Below are 22975 nucleotides of genomic sequence, written 5' to 3' on the forward strand. Positions count from 1 at the left end.
CACAGAACATCTTTTGACATATCACACAACTTTTTGCACTTTTTAGGTATTGTTAAATGAGATTCTAAACTGTCTTATTATTTTGCTTGGTGTCTTTGTTTGGGAACCTGTCTCTTAAAAACAAAAACTGTCTAAATCAAATAGAGACATGGTCCAGTTGGCTGATTGGAGAGTCACAGCTTAACCCAGAAGAAGCCCTGTACATCATATAGTTGCAGAGGATATTTGGCTCCATTTAAAAAGACGACTCCCACCCTTTAAATTTTGAATTTCAGCTCCTTCCGTCAGTATAAAGTACCAACCTGCAAAACTAAGAGATACAAGAACAGCTTTGTCCCAGCAGCCAACAGTGAGATGAACAAGTCATAAAGCAGTAGCAATTTTCTTTTGGAGCCTTTTTAGCAAATTTATTGATCTCTGCACTTTTAATCTTATCCTTCCTTTATCTTATTTTTACAGTTTGCTTATTTCTATCTTGTTTTTACTTACAATGTTTTACTAATTGATGGTATAATCTTATTTTTGTCTTGTTTTTATTTGTCTTATTCTTACTGATAGGTTACTTTATCTTGTTTTTACAGGTCATTCTCTTAGTATTGAGTACTTGTGACTTCATCATGTTTTGTCCTGTGCTCTGGTTTGTGTGTAAAGGGAGGCCGACTAAATACTGTAAACCAAATTTAACTACAGGTACAAATAAAGTTACCTTGCCTTAACTTACAGTAGTTGCCATGTGTTACTTGTTTGACAGGGAAGGACTACAACTAAACTTTACTTATCTTCAAATTTCTCTTAATGTAAGTAAAACTTTACATTTGTGCTGCAATAACTAAGACGATGCAAAAGTCTAATCAAAACCATTTTTTTCCTTTTGTCATCGAGGCAATAATAAGTGCTTGGATCTATTTACCTGGATTGCATTACAATCACTTTTTAATTTTTTTCTCATTTTCAAATAAATAGTAAAATGAATTAGTATATTAGTCATATAACATCACTGTCCCTCTCCCTGTCCTCACCGATGTTGTCCTGTGGCAGCATCATGGCCTTTAGCAGGTTCAGCCAGTAGGTGATGTGGCTCAGTTGGGTCTCATACGGCTCCTCCAGACTGAACAGAACCAAATGGATCGCTGTGGCATCATTGGCTGCAAAGTAGTCATAGGTGCAGTAATAGACTGGGTTCCCTGAAAACTCCCACACGCTGAAATCGCCAACACCTACAGAGAGGGCAACATGTCAAATCAACAGAATATCAGTACTAATGGAGTACCAATCCAGAGTTGTATTAGTATTTATGATGAGTTCTTCCTCCATCACTGGCTCTCACCGTTGATGTTGGCGTGCTGGATGTCGATGGCCTTTGTGGCCTGTTCATCTGCTGCGGACAGAGCGTTGTGGACGGGGGAGAAGACCTCCAACACTCCTTTGGTCAGGCTCGGCTCAAACATCATGCTGCGACTGCGCACACTCACGTTCTCACAGCCCGGGTACAGGTTGGATATGCTCACCGACACTGAACAGAGGAAAAACACATCAAGTCAGGCCGACAGGACTGAAACTGTTAAAACCTCTCTGCAGCAGGGTCAGATTTAGTTGATGTGACGGTTTACTTGGCTGCATCACAGATTCAATGAGCGATAAATTTAATCAAGTTCTTCAGAATGAATTATGAATCTTTGCATTTGGTTTTGATCTTGGGAGTTTTCTTACACTTTATACAGAAATAGAAAAACGTGAAGTTAAATATAAAAACACCATTAACTTAAGTGAGCTGCAAAAACATGACTTTGTTATGATGAATAATCTCAACTAGAATAAATACTTTGTATCCTAAAATATATTTTTCAAACAATCATTGCACACTCACTAACACATGGGGGAGCTATTGTATCGCTAATCGTTCACTTTGCAGACATGCCATTTGGATTCCATTGACACTCTGTAAGACCACACCTACAACTTGTTTTCAAGGGTCTTGAGCAACCTTTTAACTGCAGTTTAGTTTCTTTCTGTAAATGCTCTTCTCTTGGTGCAAATCAATCTCAGATAGCTTCTCACCAGGGCAAACAAAAGACAACACATGCCTAAATTAAACTGCTTTAAGCATTTGTTTAAGGTGAGAATTCACTCTGTCACTGAACACAAGACTGTATCTTATCTTGTGATATCCTGCTGTTTTAACACTGACTGTCTGATCAAGTAAATTAAAAGTCAAACAAAGTTGTCCCAACAGAAAGCACCTATTGTTCTATAATCACTTATAAAATAAGCGACACTAGCTTTACCATGATCGTCTGGATTCATTTAATAAACACTTTGCTAACTCAGCTAAATTGCTGTTTTGACATTTCTGTCTGCATAAGCAAACACAACAGTGAGAATAATGCTGCAGATCATGACAATTATCTTGCAGTAAATTGATTTTCTAGTTTTAGGTCAGACAACTGCTTTTATTGTGGACTTCTGGGATAAATAGCTGCCCATGTGTCTGTGTCAACTTTTCTGTTTATGACATGAATAAGCATCCTAAAGAAAGGATACTTTCTAATTTCAAAATAAATAAATTGAAAACTAGGAGAACCAGGCCTCAATTTAAGCAAAGCACAAGTCTCTTCAATGCTTTTCTGTGCCTTTAACAGATGACTAAAGGGAGTGAATAAAAGAAGATCAATCTCTCTCATAACTGAAGCATGAACATCCAGAATGACCAGAAGTGAGTGCACACAGCAGAATACTATTAGGTGTCAACACTATCACAACATTTTTACTCTAGACCCATTTAAACATGCATTAAACAGTTACACTTTGTATTCTGACAGGCTTACAAAAGAACATAAATCAATACTTTTAAAAAGTCTGCTTGAATAGAAATATAATACGCAGACCAAGTGACATAATGACAGCCTGCTCCCTCTCCGGCATCTTCTTTGTGTTTCACGGAGGAGTCATATCACTTATCTCTTCAGATATAAAACAACCTCAAGGAGTATTTTACTGTATTTAGCTTGAGTTGGAAGAGGGAGAAAAAAGCTATTTCAACCTCCCCATCAGCAGGGACAGATGCTGCAGATTTCCAGGTAGCATAGAGGACGGGATCAGTAACATTATACGGCTCAACCTCACTATTATCAGAGTATCATGTCTGTCTGGGAGGTAATGGTTGTGAGTGCCGCAGAATGGAGCGCTCGAAGGAAACACAATGGTACAAATGTGTGTGTTGATGTGTGTGTGGGAGGGCGAGTAGAGTGCAAATACAGAGAGATTGAATTCAAAGTGTGAGTGTGTGTAGGTTTTTTACACTACACTGAACATGTCAGGGAGTCTTACCACAGATCTGTCACTGTGTTTCTTTTTGAAGTTCACAGCAGAAAAGACGACATGTTTCCAGTTAAAGATTTGAGTTCAGCTATTGGAGTAATGGGGGTTCATGATTGAGGTTACTGGGTGAGTTGCCAGATTAAATAGGGATGAAAGACAGAACAATGTTTGTGTGTTGGTGCTTATTATGTACATAGTGTAGACTGATGTGTGAAGGCATACTGTACATTGTTTTGGTTTTATTTGTGTAAAAAAAAAATGATGCATCCAAGTGAAAATGGGTGCTTTCTATGTTCTGCTTTCAGCCCATTCACCTCAGTGTGGAATGGGTCAGATCTGTGACAGGATGGTAGGTTTAAGATCAACCAGGGGAGCTTTTATTATAGCGTAATATAATGATTCTTTTGCACCAGTTTGTCTTTTCTTTATCAGACCAATTTGTCAAAAAATGTAAAAGGGGGAAAAAAAAAAATCACAATTCAGGCGCCATGTGACATTTCAAAATGAAATGGAATAAAATAAAGTGATGGCTCTCAGGAACTTAAACATTTGACCTTGTAGCTCATTAGTTTTCATCACATCTCCCACCTTACTTCGTTTTGAAATAAAGTCTCTTTACCTAATATCTGAAAGTGTAAATATGGTTGCTATGCATTGGTGTTAAATAGATGACTGTAACAAGTTCAGCTGAATCAGCACTCATTACAGATGTCTGTCGGTCACCTACCAGCAGGTTTGGAACTGACGGGGGAGTTGGGATGGCGGGCCGTGTTGGTCATGCGTGTTCGTTTCCTCCTGAAGAAGCTGCGCAGGATGCCACATTTCAGAGACTCCAGCAGCATGCTCTTCCCTGATCCCGAGTGTCCGAACAGCTTCAGCTTGATCCTGGACTGGACCATCTGAGTGGGCCGCAGCTGCTGGATGTAGCTCAGTTTGTGGTTGTCCTGCCCCCAAAAAAACACCCACACAAAGTTTTTAGATAATCATTCCTCACATTGATAAAGACATTTATCTACTGTTTGAAATCATTTAAAAGTGACCCAAAACCAGCCCACACATTTGAATCAATCACATCTTCTTCTAGAAAGTGTGTTTCCAAACACACCGTTCAAAGTAACGTCTCTTTTTTTCAGTTTGAGTCCATGACGTGACTAACAGCTCAAACACAAACAGCTGTATGAGCTTTACAGACTCTAAGCTAATGTTGGAAATGTTCACACTCTTCTCTGAGCACTTAAGCAGGCTAACATTTGTCATTCTTTTTATTGATTCACGAAGAGAAAACAATAAGAGCTCAGTACACTTTGACAAAGTATTTGCACAGTTGGTCCAGGAATCCCACTCAGCATTTTTCAGCATAGTGGTGTTGTACATTAACAAAACAATCCTTAAACCCATTCAGTTTTATTTATGCCAAGTTGCACGTCATATTTAGAAGATTCAGAGGTCTCTCTCTTTTTTTAATTTAAGTCCTTCATCCAGTACATTCTCTCCACTTTTCTAAGATTTCCACAGTTGAACAGAAGGTGATATATCCACAACCCACTTTGTCATTATAGCCTTCCTAGGCAACATTAGAAGCAATTGAATTATTTCCATTTGTCCCTTCAAAGGCTATTAAAGGTAAAGGTATTACAGTGGGCCAGGAGGCAGTTGTTGCCTGTTCTCCTATCCCCGTGCCTATTTCTCCACATACTGCTTTCCAAAATAATAACTTTTTTTGTTTTGCTCCTAAAGATTTGTATTGCATTTGGGACAAATGTGGGAAGCTCCTGTTGTGAACTTACTATAAAAATACAGAGATATGTAAACATTATACAACATATTGCATAGCATCTCCTTTAATCTATGACATATTAATGTTCAGGTTTTGTATGATCCAAAAGGAATCTTTCCAGTATGACTGAACCGCTCACTAAAGGGAGGGTATTCACCTTCTTAAATACTTAGAGCCTGACCTGGAAATATTAGTCTTTGGTAGGTAGATCGTGCTAATTGATTCCATTTTAAATCTCCCATTACTGCAAAGATCATCTACCTTTTTTAAACCTGCTACTTGCCAGGATTTGGATTTGGGCCCTGCCCCCTCAACTGGTTGTCCACCAATGTTGTGCATTCAAAGGCTTTTCCTTAATCATTGCCTTTGAGCGTCTCCTCGTCTTTATTAGTTAACAGGTTGTCCTCTTAATATAATCTGTAGTTCATACACAAATTCATTTACAGGAGAAAAGGTTGACACATTACATCATCTGTTTCAAGCCAATGCAATCCAGTTTTGTGAACTACCCATAAATAGTTATTTCTCGCAGGTATTGCAAACCACTCCCACCTTTTTCTTTAGGGAGCTGTACATTTTCTAATTGTATTTTGGGGTTTATAAATATATTAATAAAAATAATATCTATTCTATCATTTGTCCTTAAAAGATATAGAATCACTTATCTGAGGAAGAATAATTATCATCTTAATAAGATTCATCCTACCAAGAATGGCTTCCTTTACCAGATTCCTCCACCTCTTTCTTTGAAATGTTTTATCGAGTTGTTGATGTTTTCAGTACACACTTAATTATGTTTTGGTGTGACTCTTATTTCAAGTTAACTGAACACATCAGGGGCCCAAGCAGATGGTTTAACAAAATCAGGTTCAACATGCTTATTGCACATCAAGGGCATTTTTCCAAATTAACTTTAAACACATTGTATCAGTCCAAAATGTTTAACACATCCCATGAGCGCTTGCACTGAATTACTCAATCTGTTAAGGTAAACAGGACGTGCTGTTTTGTACCCATTATAGCATTTAATATTATTATTTTGTAGAATAGCTATTGTTAAGGTTCTATAGTGAGGGGCCAGGGCAAACAGGAGATGTGATTTTATCAGTCATTTCTCCATTAAAAATGTGATGTGACATTTTCAGCATTTTGCTTTAAACACAAAACAAAGTTTAACTCATTGTAGGACATCATTAGATGGGAATAAGGACAAAGTCAACAATATTTACAGTAAATGTTACTTATTATGTTGTTATATGGCTGAAGAGGGTGTCCATAATATGCTGTATGTCAGCATCACCTCACACAGCCAAATGTGTCTGAATGTATCCGCCCACTAATCAAGCAAAGTTTGTCTGTGTCAAAGTAAAAGGGCAGTCGGTAGATTCAGAAGCATAAACATTGAAAGTCATTTCCAAAGAGTGCTGGCTCCTCTTCACCTGCTCTTACTTTGCCAATTCAATGACATTTACTAACATATGACAGTTTGTGAGCCATCAGCAGATGAGTCACATATCAGAAGTGGATATGTTATGTTAACACATTCAATATTAAAAACATCTCATTTGAAATATCTGTGATTCATGCCTGAGCAGAACGCAACTTCAATTTTGACATCATATTGAAGTCTTTTAAAGTGTGTGTGTGTTTTTTCCCCTCTGGCTTCTTTGGAAGTCAGTGCACTTCCTAAACTGGCACCAATGTGTTAAAATGTCTTAATTTAGCCGAACATATGCAGAGAATGACTGGTTTCACAGTTGATGCTGTCATGTTTTCACGCTCTGAACTCAATCTCAGCAGGTTCTCTGAAAAACTGGATTAGGAGAAACGTCAGTGACATTTAGCTTTTGGTGTGTTCTGGTAGATGTGACTCGAGGCAGATTGGTGACACTGGGCTGAACTCCACACACACCTCCAAAGCTAAGAAGCTAAAGGCTTATAAACGCAGCAATCTTAAATTGGCTCCAGTTTAAACAGAGGCTGATTTGACTCAGGTTTAGTTCTCACTCCTTATCTGAGTTACTGAACTGATCAAAAAGCATTACTGTCACACAGATGTGTCTAGAAAATAAGTACGGGTATAGCCTCCAATTCTTAAAGTCCTAAAATCTGATATGTGGTATCAGCAAGTATGTCAGTAAATGAACTGATTCGATACTTTAACCAAGCAGCCAAAAAAACAACCAATAACAGATAAACTATCGTCATTTTAACAAATAACAAGATTTCAGGGAACAGAGAGGGTGTTAAGTTAGTCACTGCTAGGAACATCAGCAATCAGTGTATTACTACCATCATAATGTATATTCTTTCAATTGAACTAGAATCTGAGGCGTTCTTTGTATTAGCAAACACTCATGTCCAGGTATTTAAAATTGTATTTAAAAATTGTATTTAAATTGTATCAGAACAGAAACAACTTTATGCCACAGCTAGCTGTTCTTGCAGGTAAATAATTTAGATGCTGAGGTCCTTGGAAATTAGCTGCAAAGGCTGAAGCTGCTCCTTTTACTGTACAGTTAATTAAAGGGGACTGTCCTCGAAACAATAAACAAAAAGCAAATTAAACTTAACAGGGAAAATTATTGTCCCTGTCAGATGAAATCCTAAGGTCATCCTAAAGTCTTGGAAAACAACAGCAAAGATGGCTCATGGTTGTGAAATTAATGTTTAATTAATGGAGAACAGGTCTCGAGAACATTCCTGAAATCAGCATCTGAAATGGACTCTTCCTCAAACACTGGACATGTGTGGTCTACACGTAATAATCCGTCTGATTTAAACAAAACTCATACAAACTGTTGTATTTTGTGTATTTAACTCGTGTGGAGACAAAGCAAAAAACAACATTATTGTGTGTATATTAGTATACTCCATGTCACTTTATATAAAAATAAAACTTTTTTTTTTTTTTTTTTTTACAAAAACTGCTTCTTATTAAGCAACTTTCTAACTTATTGTTCCTTTACATGTTCAGGAAAGTGTTGCCACACAGTCTAAAAATGGTGCTGTGATAAAATGTAACACCTTCATGGTGAACACATCTCTCCACACCTCTGCATGGAAATAGACCAAGTGTGAAGAGAGTTTTTGAAGGCTGCATCAACCAAAGTTTTTATTGTCTACACTAAAAAGTTCTTATGAAGAGTCTTAAAAAGTTCTTATTAATTTCTTATTAAAAGGCTGATGTGTGTGTATGTGTTTGCTTTTACCTTTTTAAGCTTGCCCAACAGAGAAACTATGGGTTCATGTTGATCCTTATACGCCAAATCCTCTGCAGTCTTTCCATCCTGAGGGGGGAAAAAAAAAAAAGAGTAAACGAGATAAAAGAAAGGGATGAATAAATGTTTAAGAAATCAAAGATAATCCCTAACATTCCCTTTGGCTGTTGCTGAGATATGCCTCAGTGCTTCTAAATCAATCTATGTTGACTCTTCTTATAAGGAGCATAACATGTCAGATTTCTGGTCATTTTAGATCAAAGAAATATATGCAGGGCTGATGAAGCTGCTGCTGCTGCACATCAGCTAGCGTACATCTTCCACACAGCTGACAGTAATAAAATATTCAGCTGCAGCTTGTGTGTTTTTTGTCCTGAACTAGACACATAGTTTAGCTTGGTTCAAGAAAAAACTGGTTATTTAAAAAAAAAAAAACACAAACAAGATATATTCATGTATTTTTTTTTTTTGATAACAAAATACAATAAATCATGCTTCCTTACAATCAGGTGTGAGAGTACCTAGACATCATTATTACTCAATTAAGATAGGGACATGGATTTGAACACTTTAAACCCACAAAAAATTCAACTCAAGTGCTACAAGTTCAGCCAGCGTTGGTCTTATGCAAGAGGCTGCTGTGGTTTCGTCAAAAGAAATGAAGAGCCTGCAAAACAGTGTGGTCGAACCACAGACGCTGACTCAAATGACATAACCTGAGGCAATTCAATGGCTCTTTCTAAGAGTCATAAACAGCTCTATACAACTTCTATTTCTTCTTCTCATATGCAGAGGCACTCTTCAACACCCCTCCCAGCTGATACCTGTAGACTGACATCATGCACATGCATTTTTATTTTTTTCACATGCCAAGTCAAGCATTTGATTCTCTGTCCATTCTCCCCTAAACACACTGGCAGACAAACACCACACGGCCAACAAGTTTCACATCCCTTTCACTGACGCAGCCATCTGTCATAATCCGGCTCTGACTTCTGCTTCACAGGAAGAAAAAATTGCACCGACAGCCTAAAACCCCCACAGAGCGCTTCCCACTTCACACACTTAAACGTCAAAAGACATTCAACACAGGTTTTCTTATGGAACGATCAGTTTACCTTTAATTATTCAAACGAGACTAAATACTTATGAACCCTACATTATCGCATAATTGTCTATCGTTCTATTTCATTCACAAGAGTGCCTCTCTGATAAGGTCACACACCGTGATAAGAGCACAGAGGACACTGACCTTTAAGATGTTTTCCTCAGCTAAATGTCAGAGATGTAAATGAAGTGCAGCAAATTTGACCACTTAGTTGGATTTACTTGTGGGTAAATTCATGAGCCCTGCTTGTACAGATGGCACGGTGCTGCAACTTTCACCATCGCTGCTTGGTAACGGTCAGATTTTGTGACCAGCTGGTGTTGTTTGCCTCAAGTTGGAGAGAAGGCAATTTGATCAGCTGTAGTATCTTCGATTTTGATTGAATATAAATGGATAGGGACTGTGTTGATTATTAAAAATTTAAGAAACATGCCAAACTAACAAAAGACTGAAAACCACATTGCTCTGCCCTCTCTAATGACATGTTTAAACCAATAATAGAGTCCCCCTCCCCCAGCCACATCCCCAGCTGCTCCCAATAAACTGCTGACCGCTGGCCACCAGACAATGAATTATACATCTCAGTATGTGCTCTCAAGATTAAACATGCATTGCACATCAGCTGTCATACAATATTCACAGCTTGAGAATTCAGAGAGAGAAAAAAGAACCCTCAGTGTAGGACATCTGGATGCTTAGCATCCAAAACATCATGCCAAAAAAAACAGCTTCTACAATCGGAATGAAAATAAAATACTAACCAGTTCAAAGGGAAAAATGATCCTAACAACAAAGATTTAGATTGATTTATACAGAAATTTACAAAAAGACAACACCAGCCTTTGGGTTTAAAGACTCTTTGTATTACAGGAAATTAAAAGCCAGATGGGTCAAAGAGACTCATGATTGCATACAACTTAGAGTGATGGAACCATTTCAGTCTACTAAACATCTGCAGAGCGATCAGAAAGACAAGTGAAGACTTACACATGGAGGCTAATTATAAATAAATAGAAGACAAACTTACAAAACGGAAACCAAGTCCACAAATATAGATTCTTTTTCTGATAGAATCCCGAAAGATTCATAATTGCCTAAGCTAATCAACTTTTTGTTGTTGTTGTTGTTGTTGTTGTACTTTGTAGACATTACAAGCCATCTTTGAATACTGGACGTTGTTGTTGATGTTTGTTAGTATTTTTACGTGAAGTTTTTATGTGCTTAAATGTTAAGATTTTCAGTGTTAGATTAATACATTAGCAATCTACCATCTTTTAGTACCAGCTCCCACAGTATATTAGAAATCTAAAAACCTCATTGCAGCGCTGCAACGGACATTACTTACATTTTACAATAATTTGCTGAGTTTTTACCTCTACCTAGGGGGTTATGAATTTGTTTGTTTGCAGCCAGGATAAGGCAAATTACTGGCATAACATTTATGCATCTCAGTGGAAGTGTGAAGGATGAGCAAAAGAAAATCCAATTTAATTTTGGAGTGAATACTCATCTAAACAGTCTAAAACCCAAAATATATTCTGTTTGTTTAATATTAGACAAAAACAAATTAAAATCCTGACCGTAGGAAAAAAATGAAACCATGAAAATGTAAACTTTTTCTCTTGAAATTACTTAATCAAAAAACTATTCATGTATTTTCAAAACTTAAAAACTACTTAAAAAGAAAATTAAAGATACCGAGAGGGTTCAAGAGGGTAAATGAACTTCAACAATAGAAGAGAGGGAACATTAAGATTCGTAAGTTTGAAATCCAAAGAGGTGAGGTTAGAGGATTGTAGAATTGAAGGCGGTGCAGCTTAGTACCAGGAGGGAAGTACTATTTATACATTTCAGCAGATTAATTCCAGTTTGAGTTAAAAAGCTGCAATCAGCTTTTCTACTTTTATTGAGTGTGTATGGAGGCAGTGAGCAGTAACATGCTCTGCAGCTCAAGCAGAATAGAACAACTCATCAGCGTGTATTTAAACAAATAGTGACAAAAAATGTTCTCAGTTTGTATACTTTGAGCTTTGTCATGCATTAGGTTAAACCATGGCCACTTCCCCAAAAGATACTAACATCTGTCCTGGGGCTTAATCCTCTCTACATACTAATGCATTTAGCTCTGAAAGCAGGAGTATGCAAATATAAACCAGCTTGTAAAGTTTCATTAGTGAAAATGGCAAGACTTTGCACTGGATTTTTCTAAAATAGCAAAAAGAATGGCTTGTACTTTATAAATACCTGCAGAGCTGACACTGATCCTTCCTATAATGCACTATAACATATGTCATGTATCTGCTTTTTAAATGAAGGAAGTAAAAGTAGAAAGCTGAATGATGACTTACGTTGGTGACAGCATCAATATTGGCTCCTGTCAGGCAGAGATGACGGACAACCTCAAGGCTCCCGTTGTTTGCAGCCAGGTGGAGAGGAGTTCTGCCATACTGAAAGGAGAGAGAAAATATAAAAGACATGTTCTCAGGTAATACCATGTACAAATATCAGAACCTGTGATGTTTTTTGACAAAGTGAACCCTAAAAATATGTACTTTACTCTGCAGAACATGTTGAATAGTTTTATATTATCGGGTCTATCTTAAAAAAAACTGCCAAATGGATGCATTGACCCGAACTGTACCATCAGTATGCTAATGGCTTTGAGGGTCACATGGCATAAAATCTTATTCTTATTCATTGAATGAAAGGGCTATTTCATTCAATGAAAGTCTGATATCTTGGCTCTGCAAAGTATCCTCAAGAGCCCCGCCATGAGGATCAGGGCAAAAATGAATCATATGGGCTTATCTCTGAACATGGACTTGCTATAAAACCTGTCTATAAAACCAGTAGTTGTTAAAATTGTTGTTAAAATTGTTCTGTCTATAAAACCAGTAGTTGTTAAAATCAACAGATGTGTTTACGTGTTTGTTTGTTTGAAAAGAATGTATGCGTCTTAATGTTCATTACAGATAAACTGATACAGAATTGAATGGTGTTGGAAATAATTGTATAAAATACATAAATACAAACATTAATAGAGTATAAAAGTAAAGAGATCTTGTTGTTTAACTTTTTTCAAAGGCTGTTAAATACTTCAATTCTGATTGGCCAATAACGCATAACAATGGTCAGCTATCCTTCTATAGAACACAGCTGCAACAAAGAGCAGATGGCTGCTAGGGAAGAGGATCTAATCATAAACTAACTGCAAGACTAACTGTTAGCATTTCAAATTTGTTGAAAGAGAACGGTTCATTTGACGATGGTCTGTTTACTGGGGGAAAAGGAGTCAAAAACAGCAGTGAAAGGAGGTGAAAAAATGAAAAAACTGCAGGTTATGACAGAGAAAACACCTGACGATTCAATTCAATTCAATTTAATTCAATTTTTCTTGTATAGCGTCAACTCATAACAAGTGTTATTTCAAGACACTTTACAAAAAGCAGGTAAAATACCTTACTCTTTGTCTGTTAACATTACAAAAGAGCAGGTAAAAAGACCTTACTCATTGTTATGTTACAAAAAGCAGGTAAAAGACCTTACTTATTGCTATGTTACAAAAAGCAGGTAAAAAGACCTTACTCATTGTTATGTTACAAAAAGCAGGTAAAAGACCTTACTTATGGCGATGGCTCTCAATACATAACACGCACATATGTTAGATGGCACATAACACAGAATGGAGCGTAACTTGCTATGCGATACAGTGGAGTTGAAAGACTGCAGGATAGAAAAGAAAATGTCAACAGACTCTTGACCATGACAAGGTGCTGCTCTGATTCATGTGGATCTGGTCACCTCTTGTCTAACTTTAATAATGTGAATAATGAAAGCTAGTTAGGCAGCTCTTTCTATAAATTCCAATGGACTAAGTAGAAGAAATAAATAATTTGAAATCCTTAAAATAATTTCCAAATCAATATTTTGATTCAAATGTTGTAATTCCTGGATAAGTAGCTATGTAATAAGCAGGATAATGTAAAGAAAGAAGGAGGTTATAGCAGAGGAACCAGGACAGGGTGAGGGATCTTGGTCTCATCCTGTCGGGGTTCCACTTCACAACAACCTGCTCACTATATATTATTAAAGATGAAATGTGACAAATGAAACATTTTAGGATTCTGAAACCAACCAACAGAGATTCCTCTGCCAGATGATAAAAGAAAAACTGTAGAAATGATCAACAGCCACTGGAAATAAAGGTGTATGAAAGCAGAATTTCAATCAATTATTTTTTTGTCACAGCTTGAAAAAACTAGTAAGCAATCATCCGTTTCCTTTTCTGCTCTAAACAACACAACAGGAGACATTTCCAATTCCATGCTTGTCATTTTCTCCCCCAGTGTCTACAGCGGACAGTGAAGACAAACCCTGGCACAGACTCAGCAATGTGCAATATAACTTTATAGATTTACCTTTAAAAACACACACAGAGAAACAGAGAACAATGAATACATCACAACAGCTCAGGCAGTGCTGACTCCTCCTGATGCACATCACTTCCCTGAACTATTCTTGGAAAAAACATGCTTCTGTATGTGAAGAAGCTGAGAGGAGCTACCAGCAGTTTCTCATTGCAGAATACATTAAAAAGGAAGGCATCAGTATAGAAATCACTGAAGGGAGGAATATGTGGGAAGACGTGCCCGGCACAGAGGCAAAGAAAGATATCTTTAGTGAAATATATGCTAGGTAAGCAAGAGCTCCTTTAAAGGGCTATTTCATTCAAAAGAAACAGCTGTTTTTTTTGTTTTTTTAAAAAAAGAAAACACTTTCAACATGTATAATAAAGTTGCTCTACTGGCTTTGATTAAACAACTTAAAACTCATCTCTGTTCATCAAAATCGCTAATCTTTAAGTTTTTATATCTGAAAAAAAAAGTAAGCCTTAATTCCTCTATAAAATGGCTCAGGAGTAACACTACACCTCTGCCTTCCATGCATACGTATGTTTATAGTCTATATAGACCCATCTTAAGCATCTCTCCTGCTGCATACAAGAATGACTCTAAAATGTAAAAAGAAAAAAAAAAATATATATATATACTGTATATACTTGCCTTGGGCTTCACTTTCACTATGATGCCACTAAATATTAGACAATATATAGGCAACTTTCAAAGTGCAGATTCATAGCTATTAGAATCTTTTAAAAACTCATATTACTGATATTATTGTAGTATATGAAAAACAACACATATACCAGTTAGAGTTACTTTTCCTAGAATAGGTTTTTACTAATTATACATAGTTACGACACTGATCTACAGCACATATTTTCACCAGCATTATAATGAATGGCAGACTTTTGAGTCCTATTGAGATTAGATTAGATCACACAGCAAAGATCCACAGGAAGCATGTATTTACACTTGCTCAAATCCCTTAATCCTTATAATATGTTTGCTTTCTGTGTGTATTCATCCCTCGGTTTGGCCTGTAATTATTCCTACTTTAGCCTGGATAGAACTGCTGCACTAAAGGGTCAATAGATTGTGGATATCTGAAAACACTGCAGTTATATTTGACAGTTGACACAACACTTAATTCCTAAAACATAATTTGAACATCACTATTTTAAACGAGCTAAGCTATTTACAAGATTTTAGAAGCCTGCTGCAGGAATTTTAACATCAACGTAACATTTGAAATTTTTCTTTGACTGGACTGAAGTGGCTCAAAATGAACTATAGAAACCAGTGAGGTATGAACAGGGTTGCTTGTATACTCTTGGTTCTGTGATGTTGTATATTCTTGCCGCTTACAGCCCCTTTAGAAAAATTCAGCATTTGTTAAACGTTGACTCATCAATGTGTCAAAATGCATCACTTAATACTGCTAGTGTTTGTGGCACTGAAAACAAAAGCTAAAAGTTCAAGCAGAAACATTTTATTTTTAAGGTTACATTATATACTGTTAACTGAGCCTGAAAAGAATCCAGACCTTGGGGGCCATATTTTTCTAAGAACATAAGAACTGTGTTTACAGGTATCCTTACCTTGTTGGGCAGATCAAGGCTAGCTTTGGCACTACAGATCGCAGTGACGACTGGCAGATTTCCGTCCTTACAGGCTATGTGCAGTGGTGTGTTGCCATGACGATCCTGCTGATCCAGGTGGCAGTGGTGTCTGATGAGGCAGCGAACAACTTCAACCTGACACCTTCGTACGGCCAGGTGGAGGGCTGTGTGGCCGTCCTGTTCACACACAGGATGTAATGTTATTTAAACACAATCTAAACAATGAAAAAATAAATATTGCTTTGTTTCTAAGTTATGGGTTAAGTTAAGGGCTGTTTCAAGTTCACTCTCTGTGAGTAATTGTTCATCGAAAGTACATAATACAAATTAAAATAAATCTGTTAACCTTGTCAGTTGCCTCTAGATCAGACTTGTGCTCCACCAGACACTCAACGATGTCCACAAAGCCTCGAGCAGATGCCGTCAGCAGTGGACTTTCCCCCTCGCGATTCTTTGCGTCCACATGGCAGCCCGCCTGGCACAGTGCTCGGGCCACTGCTGAGTATCCGTGCCATGCAGCGCAATGCAGTGGTGTCTCCTGCTCCTGAAGATAAAAGTGTAGAAGGAAGAGGTTGAAGAAAGGTTCCCCAATAAATCACAAAATCATGTAGATGTGTAAATGTTGAAGCACTAACCCTGTCAGCGAGGTCAGGGTTGGCCCGGATGCTGCATAAGTAGCGTATCACATCCACGTTGCCATAGCGAGCCGCCACATGAAGAGCTGTTTCTCCGGACTGGAGGACAGAAAGGTTTTTACTTGTCATTGCTTAAAAATGCATCACTAAAAAGTCTGGTACTGAAAAATAAACTGTATTCTAGACCTACGGTAATCAATGATCCATTTGTTTTAACAGGCTTCCATCATTGCCAGGATACTTTTTAAACTATCAGCATAATCAAACTACTGCATTGAATTTAATAATGATATTGATAAATAAAGAAAACATATTCTAATCTGAAAACATATTCTAATCTAATTTTTTATATGTCAGCCTTTACTTGATGTAAATTAACAGGATGTCTTGAATTTCTACAATCATAACCTTCATGTGGAAAATATTTCAAAGCTGTGACATCTCTGGTGAGGCAAGTGAAATGCCCTTTCCTGTTAGTCATACCATATCCTCTGAGTCAGAAACTTCCATTTAAACAAATGCATTCAGATTTTACTGCCCTGTGTGTGCAGACTTCCGACTCTTTAGAAATCGATCCATCAGCATTAACTTTATGGCTGCCAGTCAGAGCAGAAGCTTGTTAGAGTAGAAGCTTCTTACGTGAAATGGCACCCTAGACGCGGATAGCAACTAATGGATTAGTGCTAGAAAGAAAGCTTAGACAGCTCTATTTGATTAAAGAAATTACATAAAAACACAAACAAACAAAAAACCGATTAATCTTGTTAAAAAAGGTGTTAAAAGCTATTATAGTTGACTTCTGGGTTGTAGTGTAATAAAGAGAGATTAAACTTTAATGATGCTTGGACATGAACATGGAGTCAGGAGTACAGATTAGCTCTGGTCTGTAGGAGGAGGACTCTGCTCTTTTGTGTCATGGTTTGCAGACAGAACACACATACACACACCATAATTTTTAGCAATCCCTGTTTCCATAGCAACAACAAATAAGCTGATAAGGTGCCAGAGTAACTGGTTTTCTCCACAGGTGTGTGCAGCACTGGTTGTAAACGTGTGTACACGTGTGTCTGGGTGTTTTGCAGAATCAAAGTGAAGCATCCCAGGAGGTTTGATGGGTAGGAGTGTGTGAGTAAATGCTGAGAGATAACTGATTGTGGTGAGTAGTAGTAAGTGTGTATGGCTCTGTACATGTGTGTGTGTGTGTACAATGTGTAAGTCGCAGAGGGAGGAAAAGAAGAGGCACTTGATTTACCTTATCTTGGATATCTAGAGGACATTTCTTTTCATGGAGGAATTTCAGGGTCTCTACATGGCCGTGTCTTGCTGCGTAGTAGATAGCGTTGGCTCCACTCTGCAGAGAGAAGAAATTCCCAGGATTTATCCCTGACCTTTACAATAAAAAAAAATCACACTCACTTTGAGTGTGTATGCTGCCAGATGATATAAACATATCCTTCATGACTACTGCACAGCACATGATAAAGAACTTGGAACTTATTCCAGGTTGTGCTACCATTGTGCCTATTGTCAATCAAGTAGCCATCAAGTATATGTGTATCTAAAAAGGCTTTTCAGAAAATTCAAAACAATTTAAGTTGAAAATACGTTATTCTCTACAGTTATGTTTGCAGTACTTCTTAGTGAAATTAGCTCAAGGCTTCATTACCTTACAGCACAAATAGCCTCCGTCATAATCTAAATGACAGTCTGTTACATTCCTCTGCCCTCATTACTGCAGCTCTGAAGACTTTACTGCCTGTCTGTAAAAGTTCACAGCTGCCTGTCAGAACAACAGTGATTACACAACACTGATCAGTCTTTACCTTGTCATGGGCCTGGATCTCTGCACCTTTCCTCATCAGCACCTCAATGATCTGAACGTTGCCACAGCCGGCTGCAATCAGGAGGGGAGGAGTCCCATGCTGCAATAACATACATTGTAATTTTCAACTATTATGTTACTTAAATGTGTGTCACAACGGCTGTTGTCAACATCAGCCTTAGACCACATACAGTAATAACACATACAACATCCAGTGATGAAGGCTTAATCTCCCACAGGTTATTATAAGAGTTCAGGCATGCTAGGAAATGTTTACACATAATACACATGTATCTTATGAGAGAGTCTACAACGTGTTGCAAAATAGAGTTAAAAAAGAGAAGGACAGGGGAAAGAAGAAAATTACATGGTGAAATTTTTTAGGCCACTTCCTGAAATACCTTCCCTAAATCCTGCCCCTCTTGACTCCATAAATATTCAGTCATGTACCTGTGATGAATCTTTTTCTGGCAGTTTAACATTCTTCAAACACAGCTATTCTCCTCCTCTCCAAATGGCTACATTCTCTTTCTCTTCTCTTCATTCTTATCCATCTCTTTTCCTCCACACTTGACTGGGTTTAATAACATCACACCCTCCCATCACACATCAACTGTCAACAATCAGCATCTTTTCTCATCTTAACAGCGAGCAGAGTGAAGATGAGGGATGTGTTTAAGTCTGGTATGTACTGTGCCATCAGGTGAAGGAATAAGGAATCTGTTCTCTGCACTCCAACAATGTTACTCATTTCATATCTGTGATAGCTTTGCTTTTCTCTCCATGTACAAAGTACAAAAATATACCTCAAATAAGTGGAAGTGCAACATATTAACTTCTTTCAATGTATCCTTAAAACATTAGTCCTTAAGAAGTCTCAACTCTACTGTTTTTGTAGCCTTTTCCAGCCGTCTCTACCTACTGACCAAAGTAATGAGACCCTCGATAAATCAGCTGCGTTTGTGATGAGACTTCATTAGTTTGTGGTAAAACTGAAACTGCATTTTACAGTCCTTTAAATAATAAGAAAGTCATCTAAAATATTTTATATTTCATCATTTTATGTTTTGAGGTTTCTTGGAAGCAGGGGTTTGAGCTACTTAGTAAATAAAATAGCAAAGTAATAGTCAAATAAAATGTACACATTTTACACATTTCAAATAATACAACATTGTAAATATAATGTATAACAGACTGTACAATGTATGTACGGTACAGGTTCATCTTTGAACAGATGCCCCGTCCTTTTGAAAAGGTCAAAGGTCGAAACACAGAGACTTTAGCATAAATCATCCAAATTCACCAATTTATTCCGGTCATGTTTTAGCGTTTTTCGTCTTTGTTAGTGCATAGAGAAAAGTGAAGGAGTTTCTAAAGCTTCTTCTAAACAAGAAGCAGCATAGACTAATTTAACTAGAGTAATAACTGTTACATTGTATATGATTTAATTTTGTTTAAGAAATAATACTTATATAAAATAAGAGATTTCTATACAAGACGTCTTGTGTATCCTAAAACAGAGTTTTAAGCCACAAGGCTCTAATAGAAACATCAGCATGTTTGTTGGACTTGGGAAAAATAAAAACTGGTGAAATTTAGATTCATACAGGATTTTCTCACATATTTGTGCCACTCTTTGCCTTTCATTATTTGATGCTTAAACGATTTTGGTACACCATGTGGTTTTAGTCACCTTGTTTGGCTGGTTGACGTCGTAGCTGTTCAAGGAGCCGAGCAGATGCTGCAGGCCGGGCACGTTGTCGTCATTTATGGCATGGATGATGGCCTTCATCACAAAGGAGTCTTCCTCATCCTGGATGGGTGGGAAAGACAGTCACTGTTGTACTGTTCACAACATGATCTAATCCTGTGAACATTCATCAGTGAATTATTTCTATCACATGCCTCCTCTAAGTCTCTCTTTCATCTTTTCCCTCATGCATGAACACACAGAGAAACAAACAGACTTTTCTTTAGCAAGTTCAGGTTCAGTTTTTTTTTTTTGGGGGGGGGGGGCCTGTGACATGTGACCTTATGACCTTCAGTCAGAGTTAGACACACAGGCTGAGAAATCAGCTGTGACGCTCCACTGCACAAAGAGATGAGGAGGAGGAAGGCAGGGAGGTGAGGACGGGAGAGGGGGGGAGGCTGATGTGGCGTTTGTTCTGCCAAGCGTTACACTGCAGCTACATTCCTCAATATAACCTCCCTGCTGGGCGAGCCATGACTAAAGCACCTCAGAGAGCAGCAAACACAACACACATATGAACAAGCAGCTCGACGCCTGCTGGGGATTTATGTCAACATAATTTTCAGGGATTCTAACCTTCAGGAAATTGTTATTCATAGCACAGGATGGAAAGCTTTTACCTATCTACATTATTCCTCCTTTTTTTTCTATTTTCTCTGCAGACTACGACTCTGGTAACAGCCTGCTGGATAGTAAACACTCTCCCACATCTTCAATTAAAGAAAAAAAATCAACAAATTGTGACGACTGTTTATCACTCTATTTGAAGGCCTTATGTCGCAGTTTTGATCTTCTCTACAGACCATAACAAGTTCTGTATCAGAACATAAAGACGGTGTTGTATCGTTGACTCTAATTTAAATGCTAATTACCTTTGTTATCTAACTCGTCACCATAAAAGATTATTTTATAATGGCACCTTTACTAACATTCATACATTTCCCTGCAAGTTTCTGAATGCTTGAATGTTATTTTGACAGTCGAGGAAGGAAAAATACCAAATGTTAATTGCTCCAGCTTCTTTAATGTGAAACTTTTCAGCTGTTTTTTCTGCATTATGTTCTGTTAAAAGTATAAATGTATATTGACTGTACTCTTACAACTCAAGTTATATAAGGCTCATGAGTCTTGTGATGAGCATATTTCAATGGAATTGGCAGCCTTCATTTTGAAAGGTGTTTCTTTAAAATGTAACTTCGGTCAACAGTAAATACAACTTTTAAGATCTGATGGGCATTAACTTTCTGGGCAGAATTTCATCAGCATCAAATAAAAAACAAAACAAGGTAGAGATAAGACATCCGTTTCACATCCTCAATTGACTGCATCTCTGTTGCAACAGCTGGGAGTATGACAGCATGCAGGGCCATAAAAACTGGCATAAAACTTATCTGGATCATTTACTTATTATATGTAAATCATCCAGATGACTCATGTTTTTATATTGCAGGGTATTGAGATAAATCAGATAAAGAAACCATTCATTGTGATAAAAACTGATCCTTGGAATCGACAGCTCTTCCTTCTTTTCAACTCTACTTCTTAATATATTCAACATTATGATAACTATATATCAATGATGAACATATAATTAAGTTAGAGTTTCTCATCTTATACTTTCTCTGCTCTGCTTTTCTCCTCTGAGTCTTTAAGTAAAGCATGTGAGCTGCTCAGACAATAAATACGATCACCTTTTAGAAAAGTTGGACTGGCAGACACAAGCTGCAGTTCACTTCATGGACTTCGGGAACACAACAACGTCTTTATTTCTACCTGTGACCTCACCTATGATGGGGTGTGGGTGTAAACTGTGTAAACAGTTGTGGCCTTGGCCTGCAGGTAACACCTGGTAAATGATTAAACATCTGTCTGAAGCTGCAGTGTTTACATCAAGCAGGCTTGTCTGAATCGTCTTGTATGAACCCAGGAATTTTGAAAGCTTTCTTTTCAATCAACATTTTGTGTATTGACTCATAACACAGTAAATTAGCTTTCTTCTCAGGAGGCTCATTCCTACAAAACCTCTGCCTGGTTTTAGAAATTCCAACAATCCCACAAACACCTGACCTGTGGCACTCAGGGGAAATGAGGAACAGATCAATTACATGCAGGAGCTCCAGATTCTCAGAGAGATTGTCGAGTTAGAAAATACCAGAGTTGTAACTGAGAGCTTGGGGTCCTAATAAATGAACACACTTCAATAAAAGCAATCAGAAACTCATTACTCTAAAAGTCATATTAAAGATAGACTGCAGGGATTAAGGTAATAGTTCTCTTGTTGCTAATGCTTTACTCAAGTGTAATTAAAGCCTTGAAGTGCTAACAGCTACAAACCTAATTAACTTGAAAGACTATGGACCAAGATCTTGACTGTCGTTTGTTATAACATATTTCTTCCTTGGTCTGTCTGGTCAGAGACAGATCTTTAGGTCTTACCAGCGTGTCATCACTGCGTGCCACACTTATGTTGCTTCTGGACAGGAAGGAGCGGGACAGGCGGTTGCATAAGGAGATAAGTCGGACGGATTGCTGGGAAAAAAAGGAGAAAAAAAAGGTGATGAATTAGAAGAAAAAGAACAAGTTCATGCCAAACCATTGCTTGTCCTTTTGACAAAGAGATGCAAAACAGCAGACACACAAAAAAAAAAAAATTCAACAGACTGCCATAAAATGCTTGATGTTGATGCTGGGTAAGAATGCAGAATCAGAGTCAGTGGTTCGTGCACCTCCATTACAGAGATTGAATTTGAAGAAGACCTTACATGCAATGACTCTGATTCAAAGCTAAATTGTGTTTTCAAGGTGAGAGGGATCTTCTACTCATTCATCAACTCCATGTTGGCCTTAGTACAGGAGTATATAAAATGCTACAAGCAAAATAAACACATATTTAAGATACTAATTCATATTTTCTAGTTTTTCTGGCATGCCTCAGATAAACTTCTCAATATTGTTAATAAGTCGTGTTTAAGATTGTAACATGCTGTCAACCGTAAAGTTGGATTTGGTCTAACTTTGTATGAATTTTGTTGTTGGATCTCCCCTGTCTAACACTGAACAGTTACAACCATGAAATAAATTATTTAGTTTTTATCAGTGTGTTTAAAAACATCACTTAATAATAAACTCAAAGACAGGGAAGGTAACTGCACAGCCAGAAGCTGCCAGACTCTTTGTGGCAGCCAGAGCAGAAGAAAGAGATGAAGAATGACAGTGTGGCCAAATCCCCACAAATAAACGATCCCAGTGTTTCTCACAGGCTGGGAGCAGTGCTGGGTCAGCTGTGATGAACCAAAACAGACAAGGAGACGACCGCTAAAGC

At 37.6% G+C, this 22975-nt stretch overlaps 1 protein-coding gene across 1 annotated transcript in view; it reads right to left on the minus strand.

Annotated features, from left to right (window-relative positions):
- Positions 1 to 22975, minus strand: part of dapk1 (death-associated protein kinase 1) — a 74718-nt gene that overhangs the window by 6869 nt on the left and 44874 nt on the right. Inside the window, exons 11-22 of the mRNA XM_020651373.3 lie at positions 22090 to 22182; positions 19597 to 19716; positions 17905 to 18003; positions 17334 to 17432; positions 16082 to 16180; positions 15793 to 15990; positions 15426 to 15623; positions 11773 to 11871; positions 8308 to 8385; positions 4046 to 4262; positions 1328 to 1513; positions 1020 to 1217 (exon numbers count right to left, since the gene is read on the minus strand). Of these exons, the coding sequence (XP_020507029.2) occupies positions 1020 to 1217; positions 1328 to 1513; positions 4046 to 4262; positions 8308 to 8385; positions 11773 to 11871; positions 15426 to 15623; positions 15793 to 15990; positions 16082 to 16180; positions 17334 to 17432; positions 17905 to 18003; positions 19597 to 19716; positions 22090 to 22182 (1684 nt within the window). The remainder of the gene's footprint in view (positions 1 to 1019; positions 1218 to 1327; positions 1514 to 4045; positions 4263 to 8307; positions 8386 to 11772; positions 11872 to 15425; positions 15624 to 15792; positions 15991 to 16081; positions 16181 to 17333; positions 17433 to 17904; positions 18004 to 19596; positions 19717 to 22089; positions 22183 to 22975) is intronic.

The sequence above is a fragment of the Labrus bergylta genome, chromosome 2 (assembly GCF_963930695.1).
Source record: "Labrus bergylta chromosome 2, fLabBer1.1, whole genome shotgun sequence".
NCBI classification, from domain to species: Eukaryota; Metazoa; Chordata; class Actinopteri; order Labriformes; family Labridae; genus Labrus; species Labrus bergylta.